Below are 25,986 nucleotides of genomic sequence, written 5' to 3' on the forward strand. Positions count from 1 at the left end.
TTTTTGTTTGTTTGTTTGTGTTGTGTTGTTTTGTAAGTGAGGTTGGACTCTTTCTTTTTTTTTTCAGAGGCCGTAAGAAAACTCACCAACCAATTGTATTTGCTTTGGGTCATGTAACTGGAAACAGCATTTAAGATGAATGTGTTGATATCCTCGTCTCTGACAACAGAGAACCATCTGACATTGAAGTTGTCATTGAAGGCTGTCATCTTGTACTCTTGCTGTAGTTTCTATAGCATTACCTAGACTAGTGATGACAGCGTTGCCAGTGAGTCAAATTCTCTTCATCAACATTTCTCTGTTGTGTCCTTAAAGAGTTCAGCTAAACTTGAGAGAGAGCAGACCATTTGAGTGGGAGTTGAGATGCTACTAATTCACTTTCATTTAGATATCTGAACTTTTTCTAAGAATGCTGAAAATTTGGCATTGGACTCAGTGTGAATAGTTTTGATGCAAAAAAAAAAAATCTTTGCGACTATTATAAACTTTGTGCCATTTCCATATGCATGAATAGGCAAGTTTGTGTTAATGAACACAAATTTAATTCGAGCTATATGCATGAAAAATTAAATTAAAAGATTCAATTTTGTGAGTATTGTACAAACATCCGTGAGACAGGGTTGTTTTAACTTTTGTGTTAATTGAAGGAAGGGATGTGGACTTTGTGTGTCTTTTCTACACTAGGCTGATTAGATTTGTGTCTTTAGGGCCTAAGCTTGACCATCAAGACTTGAATACGCCGAGCCGAACTGCAGGAAGTTGGGTGTCAAGCGAGGGATGAGAGCAGGGCCACAGTTAAAGAGAGGGCTCACTCACACTCAGACACTTAGAAAAACACTTACACACACAAATGAGTTTCCCTTGAGATAGTGATAGATACAGGAATAATTTGTTCTCACACACAACCACCAACACACACACACACACACACACACACACACACACCATGAATATGTTGTCCATTCAGCAGAGTTTAAAAAAGGGTCTCAGCGTTGTGTGGATGTTGGCTTAAGCTGCTGAATATCTCTGAGTTTTGAAAGAAATCAATTAATGTGAGCCTCTGACTGCGCTAACGTAGACACACACACACATACCATCTTTCTCTTTCTCTCTCCGTGGTAAGGTGCGAGACATCCTTAACAATTATTATGTTATGCAAAACAAAAAAAAAAAAAGAAAATCTCGACATTCAGCCAAGGACTGAGGACATTCGGCGATAGAATAGCAGCAGTTCGTTTGCCTCAGTCTCGGTCATGAGGGTAACTGCTTGGCGGAGAGTTGTGGAAATGTGCAGCTGAAAAACAGCAGCACATCAGCCTCTAAATGATTGAATGGCAGTGGTTCAGTGTGGCCCTCTGAGGAAAGCTGAATGAAAGAGTGGCTAGTGCATGCCTAGCAGATGGCTAGTTTAAGTAATGGAGATGTCAGATCAAGAGCTAGTTCTTCAGAGACAGACTCAGGATTGATTAATTCTAGAGGACCATCAGTTCAGCCTGATTAGACTTGTCAACTCTATTTAAATCTATTTCCCTTTCCCTTTGCCCCCCTCTCCCTCCCTACTTTCTCTTTCTTGTTCATTCCTCTTCTTCCCTCTCGAGACTCCTTACTTCTCTGCTTCCACAAACCCCTCTTTTTCACTTACCCTCTTCTACTTGCCATCCCTTCCTCATCCTAGGTTTAATATTCATTAGTTAGCATATTTGCGTACTCCATAAGATGTGTGCATCTCTTTGTTTGCTTGTTTGTTCATTCATTCTTGTATGGTAGTCTACTTTTCAAAGCACATCCCTTTGTAGTATTACAGTAATGAATAAGCCCCAGAGGGGTACTAGATGGTGTAGTATGCATTGTGTTTGAGCACATAAAGAGCTTGTTTATCCAGAGTGAGCCCACTGTCTAATAGTATCCTGCGCTGGGTTGGTACCTGGTGGGTCACTCACCAAAAGTATGTGTGGCAAGTAAAAACTTAAACTAAAAAAATGATTTATGGGTATGGGCACAGGTAATAATTAATTATATGTGGGCAGGTTAAGGGTTTTAAAAAAATAAACAAAAAAAATAACCAGTGTACAACACTCCAATTTACAAAATGGTGTTTAAAATTGTGATTACACTGGTTTGCCCCTTTGAATCCAATCAGACAACACATCTGTCAAAAAAAAAAAAAAAAAAGGAAAGTGGAGTTGGATTTAATAGCATGTGCTGCCCAGGTCATGAGCCTTGCATTAATGGGTGGGTCCAGAATCGATTTAAAAAAAATCGCCGGTAACAGGTGCGGTATTGAGCTTTGCAGGTTTGGGTCAGGACTCTGCTGTCTAGCTAAATTTTTTCCATTACTGCCCTAGTTTACATTACATTACATAGAGTTAAATGCATTCACAGTGGGAATCTGTCTAGTACATCCAAATTTCTACTGCTGGCCATTGAGCAGCACCACTGAAGCAGTTTGGTGTTTAGTGCCTTGCTCAAGGGTCTCTACAGTATGTTTGTTGATTTCACTGATTAGTTCTTCTCTTCTGATGATCAGCTGCTGTTGTGTTTAGTTGACAGGATAGCCTGCGGCCTCTTTGGCACATGGCTGGAGACCACTGCTTACCGCCACCTATCTCACCTGCAGAGGGCGTCCGATCTGCAGGTGCGTCGCAGCTCGATGCAGGTGGGTTTGTGTCTCTCTTGGTGGGAACAGGCTGGGACGATGGTCTGTCTACGCCTCTCAGCACAGGCCTGGTCATGGCAGGAGCAAAACAGCAAAGGGTAGCTCAGCTCCCACGACACCCGCTCGAAAAACTGGCGCAGGGCCTGGAAAACAGAATTTCCACAGTGTTACCATCATCCTTAACAGAATTTTTATTTAAATTTTAGTCATTTACGTGATGCTCATATACATGTACAATTACTGCAACAATGGAATAAGATTCATTTGCTAGATCACCATAAATTATAAGCTACCAGAAATTAGGAGTGGAAAGGTCAGCGCCTTTGAGCCCTGTTGATATTCCTATGACCACAGAACAATTATGTAAAAGTAAGAACAAAGAGGAGAAAATTCAGTAGAAAAGGGTCGCATGAGGCAGACTTCATTTTCAATACAATCAGTATTACATATTTAACAGAATACTTTTTAAAGCAACACATCAGTGATTTTGAATGTTTGCCCCATTTACCACAATTCACCCACATTTTACATTGCAACAAATAATTTTGCAGGGCGTACTAAAGATTTCACAACATATAATCAAAATCCCTCCATTTTCAAATATGAGTTTTTGGTTTAAACAGCCGCCTTATAATGTTCTGCTTCTGCAGCTAACAAAGTCATCACCATTCATAAACCACAGAATTGATAATTGGCTGTGTGAATGGACTATTTTCCCTGGTGGATGGATTGTTTCACTCCAGCCAACACTAAGACCTACAGTCTTAGTGTTTAACGTTAAATCAAATCTAGACGTCCCTGCTATCAGGGTAGAGGTGGACCTACCTTTTGACATCGCTTCCGGCTACAAGGCTCCTGATTGGCCAAAGAGGACTGCGGGGGGGTCGCCTTGGTGCAGATCGCAATGTAGGCGGAGCGTTGACGTTTACATGTGTCGTTGAGATTGCAAGCCTTGGCTGCATCCAGACATGGGTTACAAGACTTTCCCCCTTCAGAGCAAGGAGTCACCTTCGACAAAGATGAATCTAAGGAGAAAAAGAAAAAATGGGTAAATGACACAATATTTTGCCACATTATATAATATACTAGATATGCTCATGATTAATTGATTATTCCATTATTTATTCATGATGGCCACTGTCGACTTTTAATTTGTGGATGTTCACTGTTTTTGTAACAGAACTAAAGTGGCATGCAAATGCTGGGTAGAGCAGCACTGAGGCAACAACAACATCCGCTGTATGATTTATATACTCTGCAGTCATAGCACGTCATGGGAGTGTGTGTATATCTAAGGGATAATCCACAACTATGTGTGCATTTAAGGGTTTAATGTATGACATGGAGATGAAGACCCACCCAACACAAGTGGGGGGTAGTTCTCTGCCTCCAGGACAGATCATTTATGCAGCAATATTCTCAGAAAAATCACTATTTTTATAGCACTGTTTTTATAAGGGTCAACAGAGACGCTGGCTAGGCTGACATTATTCATAGCATCATAGGCATCATGCATTTGTTAAATTGATTAAATACAACACGTGCTTAAAAATGGCGTGGCTAGCTCCGTGTTAAGGTTTACATCATGCCCACATTAATGTCTAGAAATTGAAAAAATAACTTTGAAGCAGTTGGGATTTTAAAAACAGAGCCAGGTACAGTGGTTGACAGGTAACGAAGGCTAACACAGTTAGTTTAACATGTAAATTATATTTTATTTTGAAGCTTGGTGCCTAGCGCTTGAATTTCATTAAAAAAAAATGAAGTAACCAGTTGTACTCAATTGAATTTTCTGCTAAGAAAATTAAATGTTCTATTCCTTCTTGTTTTATGAATGAGCAGAGCAGTGTCCTGTCTATTCAGCATATGAATTTAAAATAGTGAATAAACCTGAGCCAGCCTGCATGTGCATTACAACGTTTTAACCCTCACCCTTCACTTAACCAGAAATAAGTAATCACCCAGACCATGGGACAAATATAAATGTGACTGAGGGAGTGTATATGCACACTGTATGGTATATGTATTTTCATGAATGTACATACACACAAAACAGCTCACACACGTCACTTCATATCAACAGAGAGAGGAAAGAGAGAGAGAGAGCAGTGTAGCGAGTTCAACTGTGATTGAGCGGCTGAGTCCTCTGAAGGCCGCGGCTGTTAGCTGTCATCGCTTCTGTCTTTCAAGTCAGGTATAATTAGAAATTAGCTGTAATTTGTGTGTGCATGTGCGTGTGTGTGTGAGTCCCTGCCTGTGTGTTTCAGTGTCTCTGGGTGTGTTGCTCTGCAGCTGTATGTTTAGTTCTTATTTCACATTATATGTTTCCGCTGCAGGCCCTGGTGCTCGTCTGACTGAACAACACCGACATCCCATGTGGCAGTAGATAAATAGGCTGAGGCTGTATACATGTAAGGGCGCATGCACACACACACACACTCACACACATACACACAGTGACTCTGTTTAAGAATGAAAGAGGAGGAAAGTGGTGCCTTAGAGTATTTTATTAGCACTAACAAAGTCTTCTCAAATGTAACACTGTTTTCAAAGCACAAACATCAACTGGATCTGCAGTTAGACAGCACAGATACTCAGCTCCTTGTATCGTGCACAAGTGTGTGTGCTTCCAGGAAAGGCGTAAACTGATGACTCGCCTGAGTTTATTGACAGGACTAAAAGAGAGAGACACAGCAGCTTGAAGTTTCCCGAAACTCATATTGCTGAGGACCTGGCATGACCCGTGAAAAAAATCTTATTTTGTGAGAACAGCCGGGCAGCACCTTCACCACCTAACAACTTGTTTTCTTAACTCTTATCAAGGACGAGATGCAAGACAGCACACTCTCTTGTTGCAATATGGGAACACAATGTGATTGCAGGGCCTTGTAAATGGTGTTGAAAACAGCTCAATCACTGGGTCTCCACTCACACCCATACAGGACACTTAAAAAAAAAAAAAAAAACTGAGAGAGGGTACACGGTGTTATCAGTGACCAAACCTCTCCCAGTGATGGACTTCTTTACGCTCGTGCTGTTAGACACAGGGACATTTCTACATCTAAGCCAACAGAGTGCTGATTAAGGCTCTCATTAATACTCCCTGGTGACCTTTAATGAATATTACTTTCTTTTTTTACCTCTGCAAACATCACACCCTGAACTGAAGAAAAAAAAATCACCCACTGCAAGTCAGACTCCTGATCAAGATTCTGTCAACACATGCAAGCTGACTAGAGCTCTAACCCTCATCAGCAACATCTTTCCTTTGTGATACTCCACCAAACCAGGGGCTCCTAAACTGTTTCATGCTACGACCCACAAGTGGAAGCACTATTTGTCCCTCAAACCCACCAAATATTTTGTGAAGTGAAATCAAGTCGTTAAATTGTCAGTGCACTTATATACATATATGGGGGGGGAATCCTAATGATCCTTCAATGTGCGAAGTGTTCATTTGCAAAATGATAAATCTCCAGTTGTTCCTTTTTTCTATAAAACATGTTTATTTATTTTTTTTTCCTGATAATATCAATCAAAAAAAAAAAATCTAATTAGCAATCTAATGCTTACATTAGGCAATAGTGGTTTTTGCAACTTTGGATTTTCAGAGAGGATGTGAATGTGACACAAAGTCAGTTGTTTTTTTCAGCAATGGCATTCATCTATTTTTGCAGATAAATGCTTACATCCCATATGAGCAAATTAATAAAATTAGTTATTATTTGCTGGACATTAGATGTCATCTAAATTTGTTCGACTGACAAGATTCAGCATCTAAATATTTAGCATTAATCTAATATATACATATACACATACAATACATGCTTCTGGCTACAAAACTGTAATAAATGATGTACAAACGTTAATGGAGTCTGATGCATATAGACATTCTGCCTCCAGGCCTCCATTGCATGATTTAGAATTTTTTATCCCACATCTTTGAGAAAAGAATACACTGAAGCAGCCTCTCCATGACCAACCTGTCCGCACACTGGGTCGCACGAGTGGGACAGGACTAGGGCTGTCAGCCAGAGCAAAAAATAAAATAAAATAAAATATTGCATTCCAAAAAGTTGCAGAGGTTTGAACATATTTTAATACTTATTTTTAAAAAGATATAAAATAAAAACAATGCATCAAGTGCATCATTAACCTGCAGCACGGCTATAATATTCTTAGGCAACTCCTGTTGTACACATGACATCCACATGGGGCAGTACAATCCAATATAAGATAAATCAAGTTGCTTTGGTAACAGTAAACTTTTTTTGGTAAATTTTTACTTGCCAGATAGTGACAGAAAAATAACTGAGTTAACCATTGAGTACATTAACACAATAGTGAAAAATTAAATAGAAAGGTTCTCTACTTGGTTGTCTTAACAGGATCATTTCAACATCAGCCAGAATCAAAAACACACTACACATGACCGGGAAAAAAATAATACAAACAGAAAACAACCAGCTCGACTGTCCAATCAGTGAATTTGGAGCTCAACTTCAAGTAGTGCCCAAACTCCAACAGAGAGAGAGAGAGGGAGAGGGTTGTAATATTAGTTGCGTGCTCGCTGTTGTTGTGAAAAAAGCCGTCAGATGTGACTGTTTGAAACTGGTGCCTTGTCACTTCTGTGCGAACTCTGTCGGGTGCTGAGTTTGCAGACATTATTTCAGTTGCTAGTGGTAGAGTGGTATGCTTGATCTGAATGACCTACTTTACATAGCACTTTCTCTTTTCTACTTTGACTGTGTTTCTCTTTCGACTGACCAGAAACCAAACTATCGGCAGACTGCACTTTTTAGATTTTCTGGAGTGACAGCTATTTTCCCCATATATGTTTCTTCTGACTTTTCAGACATTTGTCAGCACTGTGATGCTGTGCACCGACAGGTCAGTGTTGTTATTGTGGTCATTTGGCTCGTAGCAGCTCTGCATGACTGGAGGCAGAAAGCAGAGCAGAAAGCAGAGCCCAAGCCAAGATTTTCAGCACACATTTATTATCATTCACACTTGTTATTACACATTCAAAAGTTAGCAAATTTAGCAACTTGACTGTTAATTTTTTTCACATTCAAAGAATATTAAAATACTGAATGTAAATTTGACAGCCCCAGTCAGGACCCACAGTTTTTGGAAATCACTGCTTTAAACTTTATACAACTTTCTTTATTGACTGTGACTCTATTAACACTACAACCCATCACTTCTATGCACTGGTAAATTTATATCTGTACTCCTACACACTTCATAATCCAAGCTGATTAATTTGAATCAGCTATGCTGGAATATCTGATTGCATTCCATAAATCACTTGTGTGTCACTTGAGCTCACTACATTACTTGATACCCATTGCATTGTTGCATCATGTCTTGCTTGTAATCTGGTTTGAAATGTGCTCTGACCGCCAAGAAGGAGTTCTTGTCTCTGCACTTGTGTGAGCCAGAATGTCAAGTTGAATTAACCTGAGGTGAATTAAAGACTCCTGTTGATTCACACTGCTAAATGAATGATACATTTACATGATTAATTTAAGGTATTCATTAGGGGATGCAATTCTCATCTATGTTCATTACTCAGAAAAATGAATAGGGACCATTCTGAAAAAGCCAAAGACCTGCATTACATTATCAGTGGAAAAAAAAAAAATTACTGGATTTGCATTTATTCATTCATTTGGTTAGTTTGTTAGTGAGTCATTGATTTCTTGTTTTTGTTTGTTATTTGTTTTGGGGCAAACATGGTCACATTATTCAACTCATTGACTGCATTACATTTTATTACTGATTCTTGATACACCTCTAATGTTGACTCACAACATATTTGAGGTCACACAACAGTAACTAGAAAGAGACGCTTTGGTAGAAGCTTTGTGAATGTGCAAACATTACAGTATGTATGGACCCACATTCCATTGTTAAATCATTGCATTACATTAATGCAGGTATTTAAATGATGGTCTCATCCAGCACAAAATACAATGGGTGCAAAAACAGAATGCACTTAAATTGCTAAATCACCAACATTTCAAGCAACAGATGGTGAGGAATTCAACAGTCAGAGCTATCTAGTCCTGTTAACTGCATAACTGTACAATGATTGAATGTGATGGGGAAAAAAGTATATTTTTGGGATTTTTGTTGAGTTGTAGAACAGTAGATGGGACAGCACCAAGCAGAGGCTGAAGTTAGACAGGTGCACATGCCCTAGCAGCCTTGTGCACCAGGTGAATATGAGACATGCTGCAGACAGCTACGGACAGCCAGCAGTGGAGGTACAGGAGGACAAGAATGTGGGAAAATTTGAGGCGGCTGATGATGAGGTGGGCTGAAACATTCACGATAAGGTATACAAGCCAGAAGGGAGTGTCAGTAATCCAGATGGAATATGACTAACAGCACACCCACAGGCAGCAGCTTTCATTGCAACCGGCCCTTGTAATCGACAGCTGTTCATTCATCGCAAAAAGAGCCAGGAGACAAGAAGCGACAGAGGGCATGTTAATGAAAACCTCTAACTACTGTGCAACTATGCAAAACAGAACTGTTGAGAAAAGTTCATCTGTAAATCTGTATAATTGGTGACTGCCAATCAGAGAGTAAATGGGTGTTCTTCCACTGTAAGAGCATCTACTGACTAGTCCCATAAATTAAGTCCAGTTGCAACACCCACAAGTGACAGCAAATCTGGCAGAAGAGACAGAAGAGACAGCTATTAAGCAGCCAACATACAGTGACAATATTGTTCCCTATGTGAGTGTAGGGTAAAGCTTGAGCATGGAGCTAGGTAGGGTCCTTGGTGAGGAAGGGTCTAGATCGATTTTTTTTTTTTTTTTTTTTTTTTTTTTTTTAGTATATATCTAAAGCATCAGCTTTTGGCTGTCATGTGGACTTTGTACAATTCTTTGTGCAATGCGGTTGTCGAGAATCACACTAAGATTCTTGGCAGTCAGTCACTGTTTTGTAGTCAGTGATGGCATCGAGATCTGGCAGAGGACAGCACTTGCCAGGGAAGTGCAACAGCTTGAGGGAAGGTTTAGTTTGACCTGGTGGGCAGACACCAAACTACAGATGTCAGCTACAGTAGGTGGAAATATGTGCCTAAAGCTGCGTGTCAGTGAAAAGGAAAGAAAGGTTGAGTTGAGAGTCAGTGGTACTGCAATAGTTTGAGTGGATATGTGATGTGAGAAAGGGTCAGTGAAGGATAACAAAAGATCTTGTAAATAAAGAGAGGAGGTGAAGGCCTGGGGCTACACCAGTGAAGAGGGTATTTTCTGAAGACAGAGATCCTGTCCACAACACCTGCTAAGTGTTGTCAGAGACGTGCGGTAGGAGTTGAATTATGTGCCATGGACGCCCGCTACGTAGAAAAGACAGTCTTGTGGCTGCAGCAATTATCATTTCCATCATCCAATAATGTGTGAGGCTGAGCACAGGGTTAGAAAACTGCTATGCTTCCATCTATAAAATGTTTGATTTTTGTATTTTATTCTTTATTCATTTATTTATTGCAAATGGTATCAAGGGCTGAACCCTACCATGTAATTAAAAAAATCATATTTTATGTTGTTTTGTTGTTGTTTTTTCCCTCTATTTGCACCACATTGAGGCTCTTTTACAGCCTACAGCATCAGCAGTTTTGCAAAATAACTCCATTGTTGATTGGAGACAGTAGCACTACTACAATTCAAAACTAAAAGCAAACATACACTGAGTAAAAACCATAAAACAAGCAAACTTCTCTTTTGAGGCAACATGTATAAGTCAAAAACTATAATGGTGTGATGAAATATCAGACTTGGCAGTTTGGCCCAAATAAAGCCAAGCACAACACACACCATGTGGATAAATGTTTAAAGCTATTCGTTTTTTATTAAGAAATCAATAAGTAAAAGACCAGGCCAGTTTTGCTAACTGACAGGTCTGTGTGTGTGCTGAGTGTGTTCAAATTTTGCATTGTGAGCCAGACTACTTCAGCTACTAATTGCTGATTGAGACATGTCTGGCCTCTTGGTTCCTACCACCGATTTCACCTGGGGGCTGCCTGCCATGCATCATACCAATCCAATCAGTGTGCTACATCCATGCACCTGCCAGCTGTTGTAGTAAAAATCATAAGTTGCACAATTTAAGAAAAGAAAATCCACAAAGTTTAAATAAACTTTATTTAATGTTAGCTGCCAAGTTTGTAAACTGGCAGTGACAGGCATATATTTCTTGTCAAGCTTTCAGCAAAAATGCCAGCAGGGACTAAGTATGGCAATTTCTCTGTTCTCACAAACTATAGGGAAACACCCACTCAGGCATGTTCCCCCACTCTTGCCAGTTACTTCACTGAAACTATGTAAATCAAGAAGCATCTCTGCTGTCAAGAGGAAAATGTCCAACAAATATTCCACACAGACAAAGAGGCTGTTCCAACCGTTTATTGGACTGACACTGTCAAAAGTTTAGGAGAGTAGATGTATGCTATGGTGTTGATAAAAGCTGATTGGGGATTTCAGACGGGGTGTAAGAATAGGTTTGTAGAGCAAAGAGATGTCAGTGTTACAATGCAAGTCAAATTGGTGGTGTCAACCCAAATAGCAATTGATTCATCGTTAAATTTGGTCAGAATTGTTCGTTTTGTTTGAGGTTGATAATTCAGTGTTGAGTAAGAACTGTCACTCGGCGTTACTTTTTCCAACAATGAAAAAGCCATTAACAATCAGTGACTTTTAGTTAGATTTTTAAGTATCAGAATTACTGATACTTGTAATGTAAAATGTGGCTAAATTGTGATAAACAGATCATCCATTCAAAATCACTGGTGTGGTTCTTTAATGTAGATGCTCCTGGAGGCTTTAACAGAGAGACCAACAAGGCTAACACAATACTCGCACCCTAAGGAAAGGAATGAAACTGTTGTTAGGTGCAGTTTGGGCGGGTGTTCCTGATGATATGGCCACAGATGGTGGATGAGATATATTTAAGGAAGAAGGAGAAGTTAGACAAAATGATTAGCTCATACACCGAGAGACAGCTTTGAGCCCCTTAGTGTCTTGGCAGTCTCTCACTGTGTGGGAAGCGTGTTGTGGAATTACCACTACAAAGACTAACAGAGGAATTCAAGCAAAAGTAAGACTGCTGTCAACTTTAATTACACAAATGGATGAACTGTCGCGCCAACTTGGAGTGGAAACAGATGCCTAAAGAACCAGTTCAACCATCACACTTGGAATTCAAAAACTATAGGACTGTTGTCGGGCAAGCGTCGGAAAGAATTTTGGAATATGTAGGCAACCAAGATTAGATGAAGCACTGAGAAAACTATACTGAGCTGCCATCACATCAGAAAAAAAAAATGAAATGAAATGAAATGAAATGAAATAAACCAATGACTTGGTATAGGCTCATTGGTGAATTCAGAAACACCAGCACTGAGAAAGGCAAGAACCTTACATTTGGCAACATTATAAAAAGAAAATGTTGTACTTGCTAGCAGCAATAAAAGAGTAAACAAATGGAAATGAATTATTTACTTGGTAGCAGAGAGAACAACATGCACCACAATGGCTTTTGTACGTGATCATGAATATAGCAGGACAGAAATATTACATACACAAGTTGGGACAGATAGAGGAGGCCGGGATAGGGAAATGCAAACATTGACCCAATACACAGTTTATGCCAACACCCTACAGTACCACCAGGGACAGTCAACACCAGCCTGAGACTTCGTGATCCAACACCAAGCAGTCTCTTTACTTAATACAGATCACTGCACAATGCAAGGTGAGGCATATAAAAGGGAACAGCAGGTACACTGAACTAGAGGCAACTGCTTAACTAGAGGGTTTAAAGGCAAGGATAATGTAGGTTTGTGGAAGTTGGTCCCATAGATTTGTTGCCATATCTACTCTCAGCTCAGTTTACTCAGTTTGGGATCATGATTGTAGAAGATGGGATCACACAAAGGCAGTTTATGGGTTATTGTAAAAGAGCAGGCACTGGCCCTGTCTGAAAAGAATGGACTTTGGTTGAGGTCCCCAAGAATGAAAATCCATTTTACTGATTATATAGTATTTTATAAATCATATGATAACACATATCAACTGAAGTGGGGAGCCATAGTAGCTTTGTACAGTGGCACCCCCAAAAGGTAGTGAAATGTGCCATTTCGATGCCCTGATACACTGAATTCAAGTAACAGGATATTGGTTAACTATACATTACGGTGGCCATAATTTCCCCCTCTTCGCGTATGGTGGGGGTTGACATTGTGAAGAGGCTCAATCATCGTTGATAGGTGCAATTTACTCTGGATGGAGTGCTCGCTAACCGCTGTTTAGGAGACCGTTTCATTTTCTGTTCTTAGGTTTCAATTTGTCTCTTTCTGTGTGTAGCAAAGGTTTCCCACCAGTCGCCGTGCCCAGCCCCAGACTTTAATTTGGGCGAATAGGGTGAACCTATGAGGTCTCAATTATAGTGGATGGAACAGCCCTGCTTTGCGATTTTGGCTGATAAAAGTTAGTTTTTATATTAGTTTAAATGTTGAGCAAACCTTTTCAAACCAGCAGGGTTGACTGTCCCTCTATGGTTATTGGTACAGTTTGGTTTCTGAATTACTGAGTGTGCTTTTTCAAACAAAACAGTGGGCTATTTCATTAGTCTATCCTTGTGGAGATCAGTCATAAGTTCAGAAATTTTGGGATGCAATGCTGTGGACTAGATGCTGTGGACTAGCTGAGTGTATTGGACACGGGAGACTGGGGGCACGTGTCCCCGTCACCTCTGGAACGTGTCCTCTCTGTCCCCAGCGCCTACTTCCACCTACAAATTGTTATAGTTTATCCTCTCAATAAATAGTTACCGCCTCACCCCTGCTGCATCTTTGTTTTTGTTTTTTTTTTGATTAAATGCTTGTGAAAGCAGCAGGAATGCCTTCAAAACCCCTTTAACACTGTGAAACCTGAACAAATTGTCTGGGTTTCCTTTCAAAAATGTGGGGGGAAAGGCAACATGCAAATTATCAAGAAATGACCTGAAAAGTACCAAGAAATTAGTAAAAACAAACAAACAAGCAAAAATACTGTACAATAAAAGTTTATTGGAAACTTAACACCCTAGATCAGGGCTATTCAATTACAAATTCAGTTGGGCCAGATTTTTAACCGAGACCTTAAGCTGGGCCAGACATTTTCCAGACATTTAAATGGCGGTTTTCATCGTCAATTTTTCGTTTAAGGGTTGAAAAAGACATACTTTTGAGCCGCTAGCATCAGTAACTTTCAAAACAACGCGCTGCAGTGTGAGTTGGTTGTGTGTTGCTAGGCAACGTGGAGTGTTGCATTCACTTTCTGAACTACTGCAGGGATTTCGAGTTCATTCTCGCGAATGTTTTTCTCTGCTTTTTTGGTTGAACCACGAGCTGGGCCACTCGGGAATTGCTTCTGGGCCGCATGTGGCCCGCGGGCCGCCAATTGAATAGGCCTGCCCTAGATTGTGAATTTTGTTTAGGGATGAAATAAAACCTTTCACAATTAAAGCCAACTAAACTCCACTCACAGGCTCCAGGGTTTCAAAGGGTTAATTTAAACACACAATTACAGTGACACAGTGACAAAAACCCAATCATAGAGTCCATCCCTCCACCACCAGCACCACTGTTACCTCTAATATCCAAGTTATACTGTCAGTATTTATTACACTGGTATGTTGTGCAGGTGTTGCTTTACTACAATGTCGGTACAAACATGTATACTACACTGTGAGACACTTCTCAGTCTTAGGGATGCGAATTCTCCAAATGCTCATAACTTATTTCAAGCATTTAAGTCTACGCAGTATAGTTTTGTTGTTGTTGTTGTTACAGAGTGCTACAATGTTAGAATGTCAAATGTCCATATAGAGAGTGTATATACTATCCAAAGTAAACCATACAGTTTGAGATGCCATTGTTCTTGTAGTTTATTAGTAGGTTTTAAAGTTGCTGATATGCAGCTGCCTTGGACTGATGGTCATTTGTCCTGTCTGTGTCATTTTTTAAACACTTATTAATTCTCATTTTTACAGACAGAAAAATTTGTTTTCACATATTTTCCTCTTGCCATAGCCTGTTTTAAGCTGCCTCTAGAATAGTTTAATCATAATGGTGTTGATTATTATTGTGTTGTTGAACATGATTTTCTTGATAAACACAACCAAAAAATGATGACAAAAATGTGTACAAGGAAAATGTATGGGACTACAAATGGTTGAGTAGAAGCAATAATTGATAAGTGTAAAAAGCTGCTAAGTGAGTTAAAAATACAATGGAAGCTTAACCACCGTGTACGGTGAGCCGAAGTGCAAACTATGACTGCTACACAACAAATAACCAAGCTGATGCAAATATGCAAAAGAGATGCATAGCCTACATACAATAATAAGTGGAGCACAGAGTGGAGCATTATTGTATTATTATTAAAACGTATTATTGTATTAAAATATGTTATATGCCTTCATTATTTCTAATAATAAAACATCCAAGTGCTCATTCTGTTGACATCAAGGAAAGGAAAAGAATGTCATTTAATAAGGCAGCTTGTCAAATTGGGATGCACATTGCAAATGCACATTGACGCGCACACACACACACACACACACACACACATATATATATATAATGCTATATATATGGCATTATAAGTGACATTAATGAATCAGTGAAATCATATGTACAGAGATATATTAGTATCCTGTACTCTGAAATTAGTGCTGTACTTTTTCCGGCCTCTCTCATCTAGCTCATGTAAAAGTCAGTTGCACTGTATGTGAAAATGTCTAGATATAAAGGTTCATATAAAGTATACTGAGCATGGAAATGAAATGGGAATGGAATTTGTAGCCTTTACTGCATGCTAAGTAAAGTCTGTCATGGATGATAATCAAGATGAGGAGTCTTTTAAACAGGTTCCTTCATTTAAAATCTCCTCCAGGCATTTATTAAGCCCCTAAAAAAACCTCTAAAATCTCTCAATATTGCATATCTAAAAGATTTTTTCCATGAAAAAAACGACCCTTTGTTCATTTGATTTAACTCTGAATTTTGCCCTCATTAAAAATGCACAGATCTATGAATACACAAATATTCCCTGCCAACCCCCTGCCTGCTTGCACCCTGGCTTGTAACCAGAGCTCTGTTCACAGAACGCAGAAGTCCCGTTCCACAACAGTTATGAATATTGTGCCACATTTCATAATCTAAAAACAAAACAAACAAACAAACAAAAAACATTACACATTAATGATGTTCATATGAGGCAGCCGTTTTGAGTTGGTCTTGTTTTTTTGAAAATAAAACATGACCAGCAGTCCAGCACCTGGACTAACGGTGGTGCAAACGATATGCAAAGCAGCGCCCCATCAGCTGACGGGATTGACTGTGGGATTTGTGACATACCAAATCTAGCTTGCCCGGGGTTCATCTGCATCTCAGATTTTAGGGACATGCACAGACACCTCCACCTTCAGTAGAGGATTGTGAACACACCACTTGTGACACATTTCACAGATACAAGTCAGTATAATCAAGGTCAGACATTTTATGGGACATAAACCCAAGAACAACACATTTTTGAGTGGAGGGGTACTTTCATTAAATGAAGTCCACTGCAGGCAGCAGCAAACAATGTGCAGCAGAGCACATGACAGCCAGCCACCAGTTCCTGCTCCCTGTCACCTTATATACATGTAAGTCAAGGTGAATCCAGCGCGCTCTATACTACATCCCTCTTTTTTCTTGTTCACCCTCAGATAAAGCAGAATATTCCACTGCAACATTGTGTTGGCTACATGGTGACTGAGCCACCACTTGCTTTCTTTGCTGTGTGATAGAATAGTTAACAACACTTAAGACACTCTGCCTGTTAAACTGTCATCAGGGTACTTTTTCTACATGTCCTTGAATATCTGCTCTGCCCTCTCAGCGAGATCATTGGATGAATAATGGTAGGTGCAGATGTGACATAATTAATGCTATTGTTTCACATCTTTTGAACTCTGTACATGTAAAACAAGTCACATTGTCTCTGACACACACTTCTGGCAGATGATGAACACTGAAAGTATGTCTCAAACTGTCAGTGGTGGTGGTAGATGAGCTCCTGTTCATGGGATAAACATCCATCCATTTTGAGTGAGCATCAGTTAGTAGAGAAACATTTTACCCTAGAACACCTCAGCACAGTCCCTGCATAGCCTTTTCTAAGACTTGTCTGGAAATCCCTAAGGACTGAGCAGCAGCAGGGGCATGCCTGTATTTTAAGAGGGATAGAGATGGGTGGCCTTGACCTTGTGCCTCAAGATCATCACCTAATTTGCATTAAAGGGATACTTCACCCATAATTCATGATTATTGTATCAAGTGCTCACTGTGTGCTGCAGTCCCTGATGAAAAAGCTTTACTCACAAGTCTTCATGGAAAACACTAGCCATCTTGTGAAGGAATTTTGTCTGTAGCTGTAGGTCACATTTAGGCCCTTTTGAGCTGCACTGATAAGACGTACTGTCTCCTTGCAACCAAGCCCATAAGTGAGGGGCATGGGGAGACATAGGGCGGCAAGGGAAGGTCAGATTGACGCCTTTCATAAACACAGAGCTGTTGACCTCAATGTGCTTAGGTAAGGATTCTCCTTTAAAATAAGGCATGCCAACGAGCAACCCACAGATTTGGTGTGGTACTACACAGTGTTCACACTTGTAGTGCTCATACGCCCTTCTCCTCAGCTGAGCATCAATAAACATCCTTTGCATAAGACATCACAATGTCCTGAGATCTCCATCACTCTGAGAGTTGACCAGAGCTTTGCTCATTTTCCATCACACGTCTGATCCAATAGGAAATAAATGGACCCATTATTTTACGACTATACAACAGCAAAACACTATAAGGCATGCCAACGAGCAACCCACAGATTTGGTGTGGTACTACACAGTGTTCACACTTGTAGTGCTCATACGCCCTTCTCCTCAGCTGAGCATCAATAAACATCCTTTGCATAAGACATCACAATGTCCTGAGATCTCCATCACTCTGAGAGTTGACCAGAGCTTTGCTCATTTTCCATCACACGTCTGATCCAATAGGAAATAAATGGACCCATTATTTTACGACTATACAACAGCAAAACACTATAAGGCATGCCAACGAGCAACCCACAGATTTGGTGTGGTACTACACAGTGTTCACACTTGTAGTGCTCATACGCCCTTCTCCTCAGCTGAGCATCAATAAACATCCTTTGCATAAGACATCACAATGTCCTGAGATCTCCATCACTCTGAGAGTTGACCAGAGCTTTGCTCATTTTCCATCACACGTCTGATCCAATAGGAAATAAATGGACCCATTATTTTACGACTATACAACAGCAAAACACTATCAAAGTACAAGCTACTGGGATGGACGCGCATGTGCACAGGTGCTTCATGACCATGCATGAGAGGATTATGCGGACGTGGTCTGAGTAAAAGTTTCTTGGAAAAGTGCTGGACTTGATGACACTCCAAAACACAATGTGAACAGACCCTTGTGTGTGTTTACTGTCAAAAGTGTCCATGACTTGTGTTCCAATGGAATCTACAAGTGGGCGTGGCTCATTTAAAAAAAAAAAAAAATCTATTTCCCACGCTGAGCTCACATATCCTGCAAAGTTACTTGCTTGTCCTCATTTAACTGATGTATTGTCATGGTCCTGTGTTCCACCTCTCACTTTTGGACTTTGTTTTATGTTTTTGGTGTTTTTGATTGTGTTCTGTTGCTCTCAGAGTTTTCTTTGTGGTTTGGTGTAGTTTCCTTTGCCCTGCTGTTTCACCTGTGTCTTATTACCAAGTTTTTTAGTCCCTCCTGCTGTGTTTTCCTAACCAGCCAGCTCCTATATCTGTTCCCTGTGTTTCCCCTTGTTGCCCCTCCACACCTGTTCTCTTTCAGTCTCATTACCTTGTCCAGCTTCCACACCTGTCCTGAGTTTGTGCAGTCAGCCCTGACCATTGTGTTCCCGCCCCAGCGCTTCCCACAGCCTCTCCTCTGTGTTCTCCACTCTTGTGTTCCAGCCTCTTCCCCAGGTGTGGCTTGTTACCTTGTTAGTCTCCAGCGTATTTAAGTCTGGTTTTCAGCTCTGTTTTGGTTGGTTCACTGTGTGTGTCTCATCCCAGTGCTACTTGTAATTCTAGTGCTCCCAGTAGTCCTTGTTTTGTGAGTTAGTTATTAAATACTGGTTCTCTCCAAGCTTGCTTGCCTGCCTGGTCTCCAGCATTTGGGTCCTCCTGCACCTCCACATGTGACCTGCACCAGATGTGCTATTTCTAAATGCTTCATCCAAATTTTGCCCAAAAAATCTAGTCATGAAATCTTGGGCTAGAAGGCAGGGAGTTCCTTCACTATATCACCATGCTGCATCATGAATTGACCTGCATGAGTGGAAGCTGGCTCACCTGTATATGTTTTGAGGGGTACATCACGTGGCTCTAATTGAGGAAGTGTCCTCTTTTCCCACCATGTGGTACTCTTCAATAGTTCTTCTCGAAGCCTATCTGTCCTCAAGCATATTATCTATGATGAACAGCTCTTCCTCCAACTCTCCGATCTCTGAGCGTTCCTTCATATGGTGCCCCCCTCCCCTTTCTTTACTCTGCATTTCCCTGGAGGTGATTTGGCCCAACATGCTCCTCTGATATGTCCTACTTTCCCATATTTGTGACACTGTTCTTTACCAAACCTGTATTCACTAAACTACCTGGTACCCTTTCCATCTCTGAGAACACCTGCACTGGCTGTTTCTAGCCTGACCTGTGCTCAATATGTACACATTTACCTGGTTCTGTTTCCCAGCCCCATTAGCACTGTCTGACCCCTTCCTTTGAATTTCATTATTAGTATTTCTTTGTTATTAGACTCTATGTCCTGGGCAAGACTTAATGCCTTTTTAAAAGTGAGCTCAGGCTTTGATAGCAGCCTGTATTGAAATCTGTCATAATCAATTGTCCTCATGCCGGTTCAGTGAGGTAAACCTCTGCTATTTTACTTGGTTTTGAATTTTAGTGTCTCATTAAGATGTTAACCAACTCCTCATGTGTCTTGCCTCCAGGATTTTCTGGGCTCGGGAGGTTCCTTATTAGGCTGTAAGTGAGGGAGCAAACCAAACTTAATAAAGTTGCTTTCCTGTTGTTTGCCAGTGTAATGTTGTTGGCCACAAAAAAAACAAAAAAAAAAACAAAAAAAAAACCTCCATTATTTCACAATATTCTTCCCATGATTTCCCATGATTGAGATTTACAATCAAAAACAGACACAAATCCAGCAGTAGCTGTTATTTTCTGTTAGTTTAACATTACTACACAATTAACACAACAAATAATTTACGCTTAACTTGAACTTGTGATATACACAAACGAGTCCAATTCCTTGTCACCAAATGTTATAGCCCGTCTTGAATGCTAATCAGAAGTGAGTCTTTTATGCAGGTTACTTCATTTAATGAACTGCAGGCAGCAACAAACAATTCAGCAGTGCAGTAGCAGAGCACTTTACAGCCAGTCAACTCTCCCAGCCTCCTTTATATACAGGTAAGTGAAGGTTAAATACAACACTCTCTATTCAGGGAGAAAGAAAAAGAGAAGAAAAACTAGTTATTGTCTCAAAATCAAAAATGCCTGCTGTAGTAAATGGCAGTGATAATTCTACATTGCTGCTATCCATCTATCTAGTTAGTTATTTATTCACTTATTTATTCATTTATTCATGTATTCATTTTTTGGGAGTTGGAACTATGTGTACCGAGCTACTGCCTAGGCCAAACATCCCATCTGTGTATCTTGACAGGAAGCCAAGATAAAGTAACAATTTGCTTATACTCCTTGAGGACAGTTGTGTCCAGGGTAGCTCTTAAATTCTAATTATCAACCTAATAGACCAGGCTCTGAAGTAGGACAGTACTGTGGGAGCACATTCACAGCAAATTAATTGCAGAAGCCTGCAGAAGTCACAATGAAGACGTTGAGGTGCATAATAAGCAGCAGCAACTCCTCTCCGCCTTATACAAGCAAGTCAGTTTAATCACATTTGACAAATCAATCATTAAACATTTACAAGCTGTCAAGAGTCTGTGGACACAAGGCCCGGCATATGCTCTGGTGCCCTGATTCAAAGTTCAACTGGTCCACTGCAGTTAAACCTACTCTCCATAACCACAGTGCAAAACAAAAAATGTGCTGCTGTGGAACACAAGAGAGCTCTTTGGTGGGAATCAAACAAGTGACAACATGAACAAAGTCTCATAAAGTTAACATCCTGTTTTTCTTTAAATAAGATAAAACAATGATGATGATGATGATGATGATGATGATGATGATGATGATAATGATAATAATAATAATAATAATAATAATAATAATAATAATAATAATCTGCCAGTGGGATGAAGTAATCCCACTTGTTCCCAATGCAGTTTGACTTGTTTCAAACTGCATTGGGAATAACTATTAATGTTGAAACAGAGTAGAGCAGAAATGTCACATAAAGGCCTGGGGGCCAAACATAGCCTGTGAGTACGTCTCATTGGGCTCCCCATGAAGGCCACCTCCAAATATTATTATATTTATTGAAATATTTTCATCCAGTTATTATCAACCAAGCAAAATAATTTTCTCTGAAAAACTGATATATTAATGATGTATGATTAATTGTGATTTATTAATTAGACCTATCACTACAAACTAGCCATCTGCTGGAAGTAAAGGAAAAAACATACTACTATCAAAAAAGCAAAAGTTAGACATGGAATGGAAAATTTTCCAGAAACATGGAAAGAGCAGGGTTTTTTTTTTCTTCTTCTTCTGGGAGGTGAAGGACAAAACTGTATGCTGCATATTTGTTGCATGTCTCTCTTCTGCTTTATGTAAGTCTATATTATGTGTTATTTTCATGAGATAACATGCATTTTCTCATTGTGTGGTAGGCTTCAAATTGATTGATTTTTAAAGTAATCTGAAAGTACCCTAAAATATTCATGTGTTGACTCAGGTCATATTGACGTTAGCAAAAAAAAAAAAAAAAAAAAAACAATCCGGCCCCCATGAGGTCTCATTTAAATGAATGCCGCCCAATACCTAATATGAGTCTGACACCCCTGAGGTGGAATAACAGGCCACTTGGATGAAGAAAATGACACTTGGTTCAAGAAAATTCTGGCGACAAGTTGATCAGTTTGTAAAAAAGTGGGATTATCTCAACCCACTGGCAGATTTTTTTTACCCTATTTTAAGATGAACAAGATGTTTTAAAAAACTGAATATGAGACGAAATGATTTGTTAAGACAGATTTTTTTCAGTGAGGAGATAAACAAGCTATTCACCAGTGTTTTAGGCTATGAAGCTTTCAGTTAAATGGGCAGGTCTGGTCCCTTATGAGCAGCTCATACCTCCTCCTGTTTAAGCTTATCGATCCTGTGAAATGAGCTGGACTGCCTCCGCTTCCAGCAGACGTTAATACTCTGTGCAGCTCCGTTGCATTACAGTTTGAGGCATGTCTTAATGACTTTGGAATGAAGGCTATTACAACTTCAACTGCCTCTATTTGTGCACGTTAACGCGTATATCGATTTGTTTACAGAAATCACATTCATCAATAGCATATCCTGTCTCAGTATGTGTGTTGCTGTTATGATGTGCTCCGTGTAGCATCTTGTGTTTCTCACTTAAGACCGCATTTCACATGAAAAAAAAAACCCAATGATTCCTGCAGAGGATGCTGCTACTCCTCCCCTCTCCCCCTCCTGATATCACTTCATTTATTTTGAAGAGCCAGAAGGAGAAGAGCCACAAACAGCCCTTGTTAAAAGAGATGTGATGATACATTCAGCTCATCATTTGGTTTGATACAGTTTACTGGGGTTACAGCTTGATATTAGCACAATATTTAACAAATCTGAATGATGGCAATCACGAATGCAAGGTGGCCACCACAAACAGATGTTCCAGTTAAAGATGAGCTACAGGGGTTTTCATGTAAAAAAAAAAAAAAAAAAAAAAAACCTGGATTTGTGTACTTTCAGAATTTCATGCAAAAGTGTGGAGTATGTTGACAGATGCCAGTGACTAAATGATAACTGGTATATTGGCATGATCTTAATTTTTATGTTTACAAGACTACATTTTCCATCTGGATCTCAGTGCAGTGGCTTGGCACAGAAGCTCCTTCCCCTTCGTTTGACTGGCAGCCTAAGTTTTAGGTGCTTCAGATAACATAGCTAGACCAGCTATCAGGTGAATTTAATGGTCAAGAAAGAAGTATGCTACATCCACATTGGCACTAAATTGTTCCTCTAACGTCCTTTTCTACACCAATCCAAAGTTTCTGTATATTATAATATTAATTAATATTATTATGATATCAAGATTTCTGCTTTTATCCATGAGTTGCCTCCAGTCAGCAGTACAATAAGGTTTTGTCTCCTTGCTCCCCCAAACTCAGTCGTGCCTCTTATTTTCTGCCAACGTGCAGAGAGAAAACAAAACAAAACACATCAGCCTGGAACAATGTGCCAGCTCTAAGTCGACCTCGATGCAGTGTTGAATACTTTGTCACCGCTGTGCTTGTGATGTGCTAATCAGAATTTGTGTACGTAATTGAAATCCATGGGAGACGTGTTTTTGTACACCAACGTTGACCGCGTGGCTCAGGTGGAGCAGTTGTCTGGTAATCAGTGGGGTCCTGGTTCGATCCCCGCCTCCTCCAGAGAGTGTGTTGAAGTGTCCTTGAGCAAGTCACTGAACTCCTCCAGTGTTTGAGTGTGTATTTGAATGTAAATATGAGGCAAAACCATAGGCGGAGTTTGAAATTTGCGCTGGGGGGGGCAATTTTTTTTTGTATTATTATTTTATTTATTACAATACCAAACATAATGTAATTCAGATTTATTTCTGAAAATAATCTTATTTTATTGCATTGCTTAAATGTTTATAGATATGTATACAGGAAAAAAAAAATATTGGACCTATTTTTGACTCAATGTAGTGACACATTTCAGACGCTAGGGAGGGCAATGCCCCCCCTGCCCCCCCGCAAACTCCGCCTATGGGCAAAACACTGCAAAGACTGTAAAAACACTATAGAAATGCAGTTCATTTACCATTTGCTCAGTAGCAAGCAAAGAGTTTTGTGCTGCCAGTTGCAAACAAGGACACACAGTGTCATAGATGCAAAGCCCCACATGCGCCCATGTACAAACATACACATTGTGTTTGGCAGATACCGTATATGTTCTAGGTATTTATTTGCTGGCAGGCACATCTTGCATTATAAGCTAGGATGTTTGGACATTGTCATAGGCTTTTTGAAAAGAAACTCTAATAGCCATGTTTGATAAATAAGTGACCGTCAGGAAGCAAAAACAACATAATAACAGACCTTCAAATCAGTGAAACTGCCACGTAGGCTAGGTTGGTATAGAAAACATAATCAATTGCACTGTGTTTAGGTACAAGACACATTTATACATTTTAATTATGAAGAGGCACACATCCACCGAGACACACTAGTGATGCTGAGTTCTGCATGGACATGTGGACTGGAGGCGGACAAACAAGCATTTTTGCATTTTTTTTTTTTTCATGAAACCAATCTGAAACCCACAATAAAATGCTGCCTCTCTGATCACCTGTGGAAAATTATCATTGGAAAAAGTAGCCAGCAGCCCACAGCTCCTCCCACACGTGTTTTAAATGCTTTGCTCCTCACCGTGTAACAACCAGCAAGCCCGCGTGTTCAAATGGAGCGCACCTGTAGCTGACTGTGATCGTGTGAGTGAGTAAATGAGTTTCACCTACAGCTCATAGAGACGTTTCACATCTAAAAACGAAATAAAGGTTAATTTCATCCCTGAATAATTCTTAAGAGTAAAAGAAAAAAAAGCAGTATACCAGTTTACAATCAGGGATAATGAACACTATAGCTACATTTGTGAAACCTCTCAAATGAAATCAAATGAAATGCAGCATGTAGTCCAACACTCATCACTCGAGTTCTCACTGTTGATTGGTTGCACAGAGTGCAGTGTTTTGTTAATGCTACCTATAAGGCAGCTGTTTTCTTACTTAACTGGAACCCCCAACCTCTGCCTTACACCATGATTAAAACTTGATGGAGCACCCCCAGTTTTAAGTTTTAAGTCACCGTATGCTGTCTTCAGTCCCTGACAAGAAATTTTTACTCACAAGCCTTCATGGTAAACCTGTATTCCAAAAAATGCTAGCCATTTCTGATTCAGTGGGGAAAAAAAAAAAGAAAAAAAAAAAAAAAAAGGGCCTTTTTTTTTTTTTTTTTTTTTTTTGTCACCTCTGTCTAAGTGGCTTATTCAGTCGGGTTGCTGTGCATGCACGCTTCATGACCGTGCAAGAAAGGATTTTCCAGATGTGGTCTTCCCAGCAAAATTGGTGCGAAAATGCATGTGTTTGGGAAGTGCTCAGCGTGCGACTGTATAGGATTATACAGCATGATGAGTGTGAGCTTTTTAAATGAGAGTTTTGATAGCGTTTTGCTGCTATAAAATTATGGATCCAATTTTTCCATTGGATCAGAGAAAGCTAGCATTCTAAGAATATGTCAGGATTGAAGGCAGCACATGGTGAGTACTTCACACAAAAATGCATTATGAGTGAAGTATGCCTTTAAGTTCCCACTTATTGAAAGAAAAGACCATTCTGTGTGTAATTTTATAGATATTAGGGAGATGTTACCACTGAAGCTGGGACAAATTTTAACTTTGCAGAGTATTTGGTCCAATTTTTGTATCATAAATTTTAAGTCACAACCTTTAGTTACATCTGTTCTTAATAACAGCCAGTAAATATTCTGCAGTGAACGTTTGGTTAAAGCTGCCCTCCTTTGTGTTGCTAATCGTACTATGTATGTGGGAGAAATATTGTGGCTGTGATTTATTGTTGTTGAAACGGCACCTGTAGCACCTTCAACAGATGTGTTGAAAAGTAGGACTAAATGTGTGTGTTGTCCCAATCCATCAGTCCACACAACCACATAGAGCGATTGCTCCAACCCTCTGATGCAACCCGAAGGACTGTTTCCTGAGGCCGCTAGCCACTAAAAATACATGGTTAAAGTTAGGAAAAGGTTATTGCTAAAGTTAGGAAAAGGTTATTGCTAATGTTAGGGAAAGGTTACAGTTATAAAACTAAAGTTTGCCAATATCTAATAATGAACACTGCTTTGGCTTGGATTTGTACTCGCGTTGGCTGAGTGAAAGTGGTGTTGTTTGACCCGTCCACCACCCTCATCTCAAACTCTAACTTAACTCTT

General features: G+C 39.8%; 1 protein-coding gene across 1 annotated transcript in view; it reads right to left on the reverse strand.

Moving 5' to 3' along the window:
• The window catches only part of gfra2b (GDNF family receptor alpha 2b), a 97,448-nt gene that overhangs the window by 29,557 nt on the left and 41,905 nt on the right, over nt 1–25,986 (reverse strand). The window contains exons 4-5 of the mRNA XM_030064588.1: nt 3,482–3,681; nt 2,612–2,799 (exon numbers count right to left, since the gene is read on the reverse strand). Of these exons, the coding sequence (XP_029920448.1) occupies nt 2,612–2,799; nt 3,482–3,681 (388 nt within the window). The remainder of the gene's footprint in view (nt 1–2,611; nt 2,800–3,481; nt 3,682–25,986) is intronic.

The sequence above is a fragment of the Myripristis murdjan genome, chromosome 12 (genome assembly GCF_902150065.1).
Source record: "Myripristis murdjan chromosome 12, fMyrMur1.1, whole genome shotgun sequence".
In the NCBI taxonomy this organism is placed as follows: domain Eukaryota; kingdom Metazoa; phylum Chordata; class Actinopteri; order Holocentriformes; family Holocentridae; genus Myripristis; species Myripristis murdjan.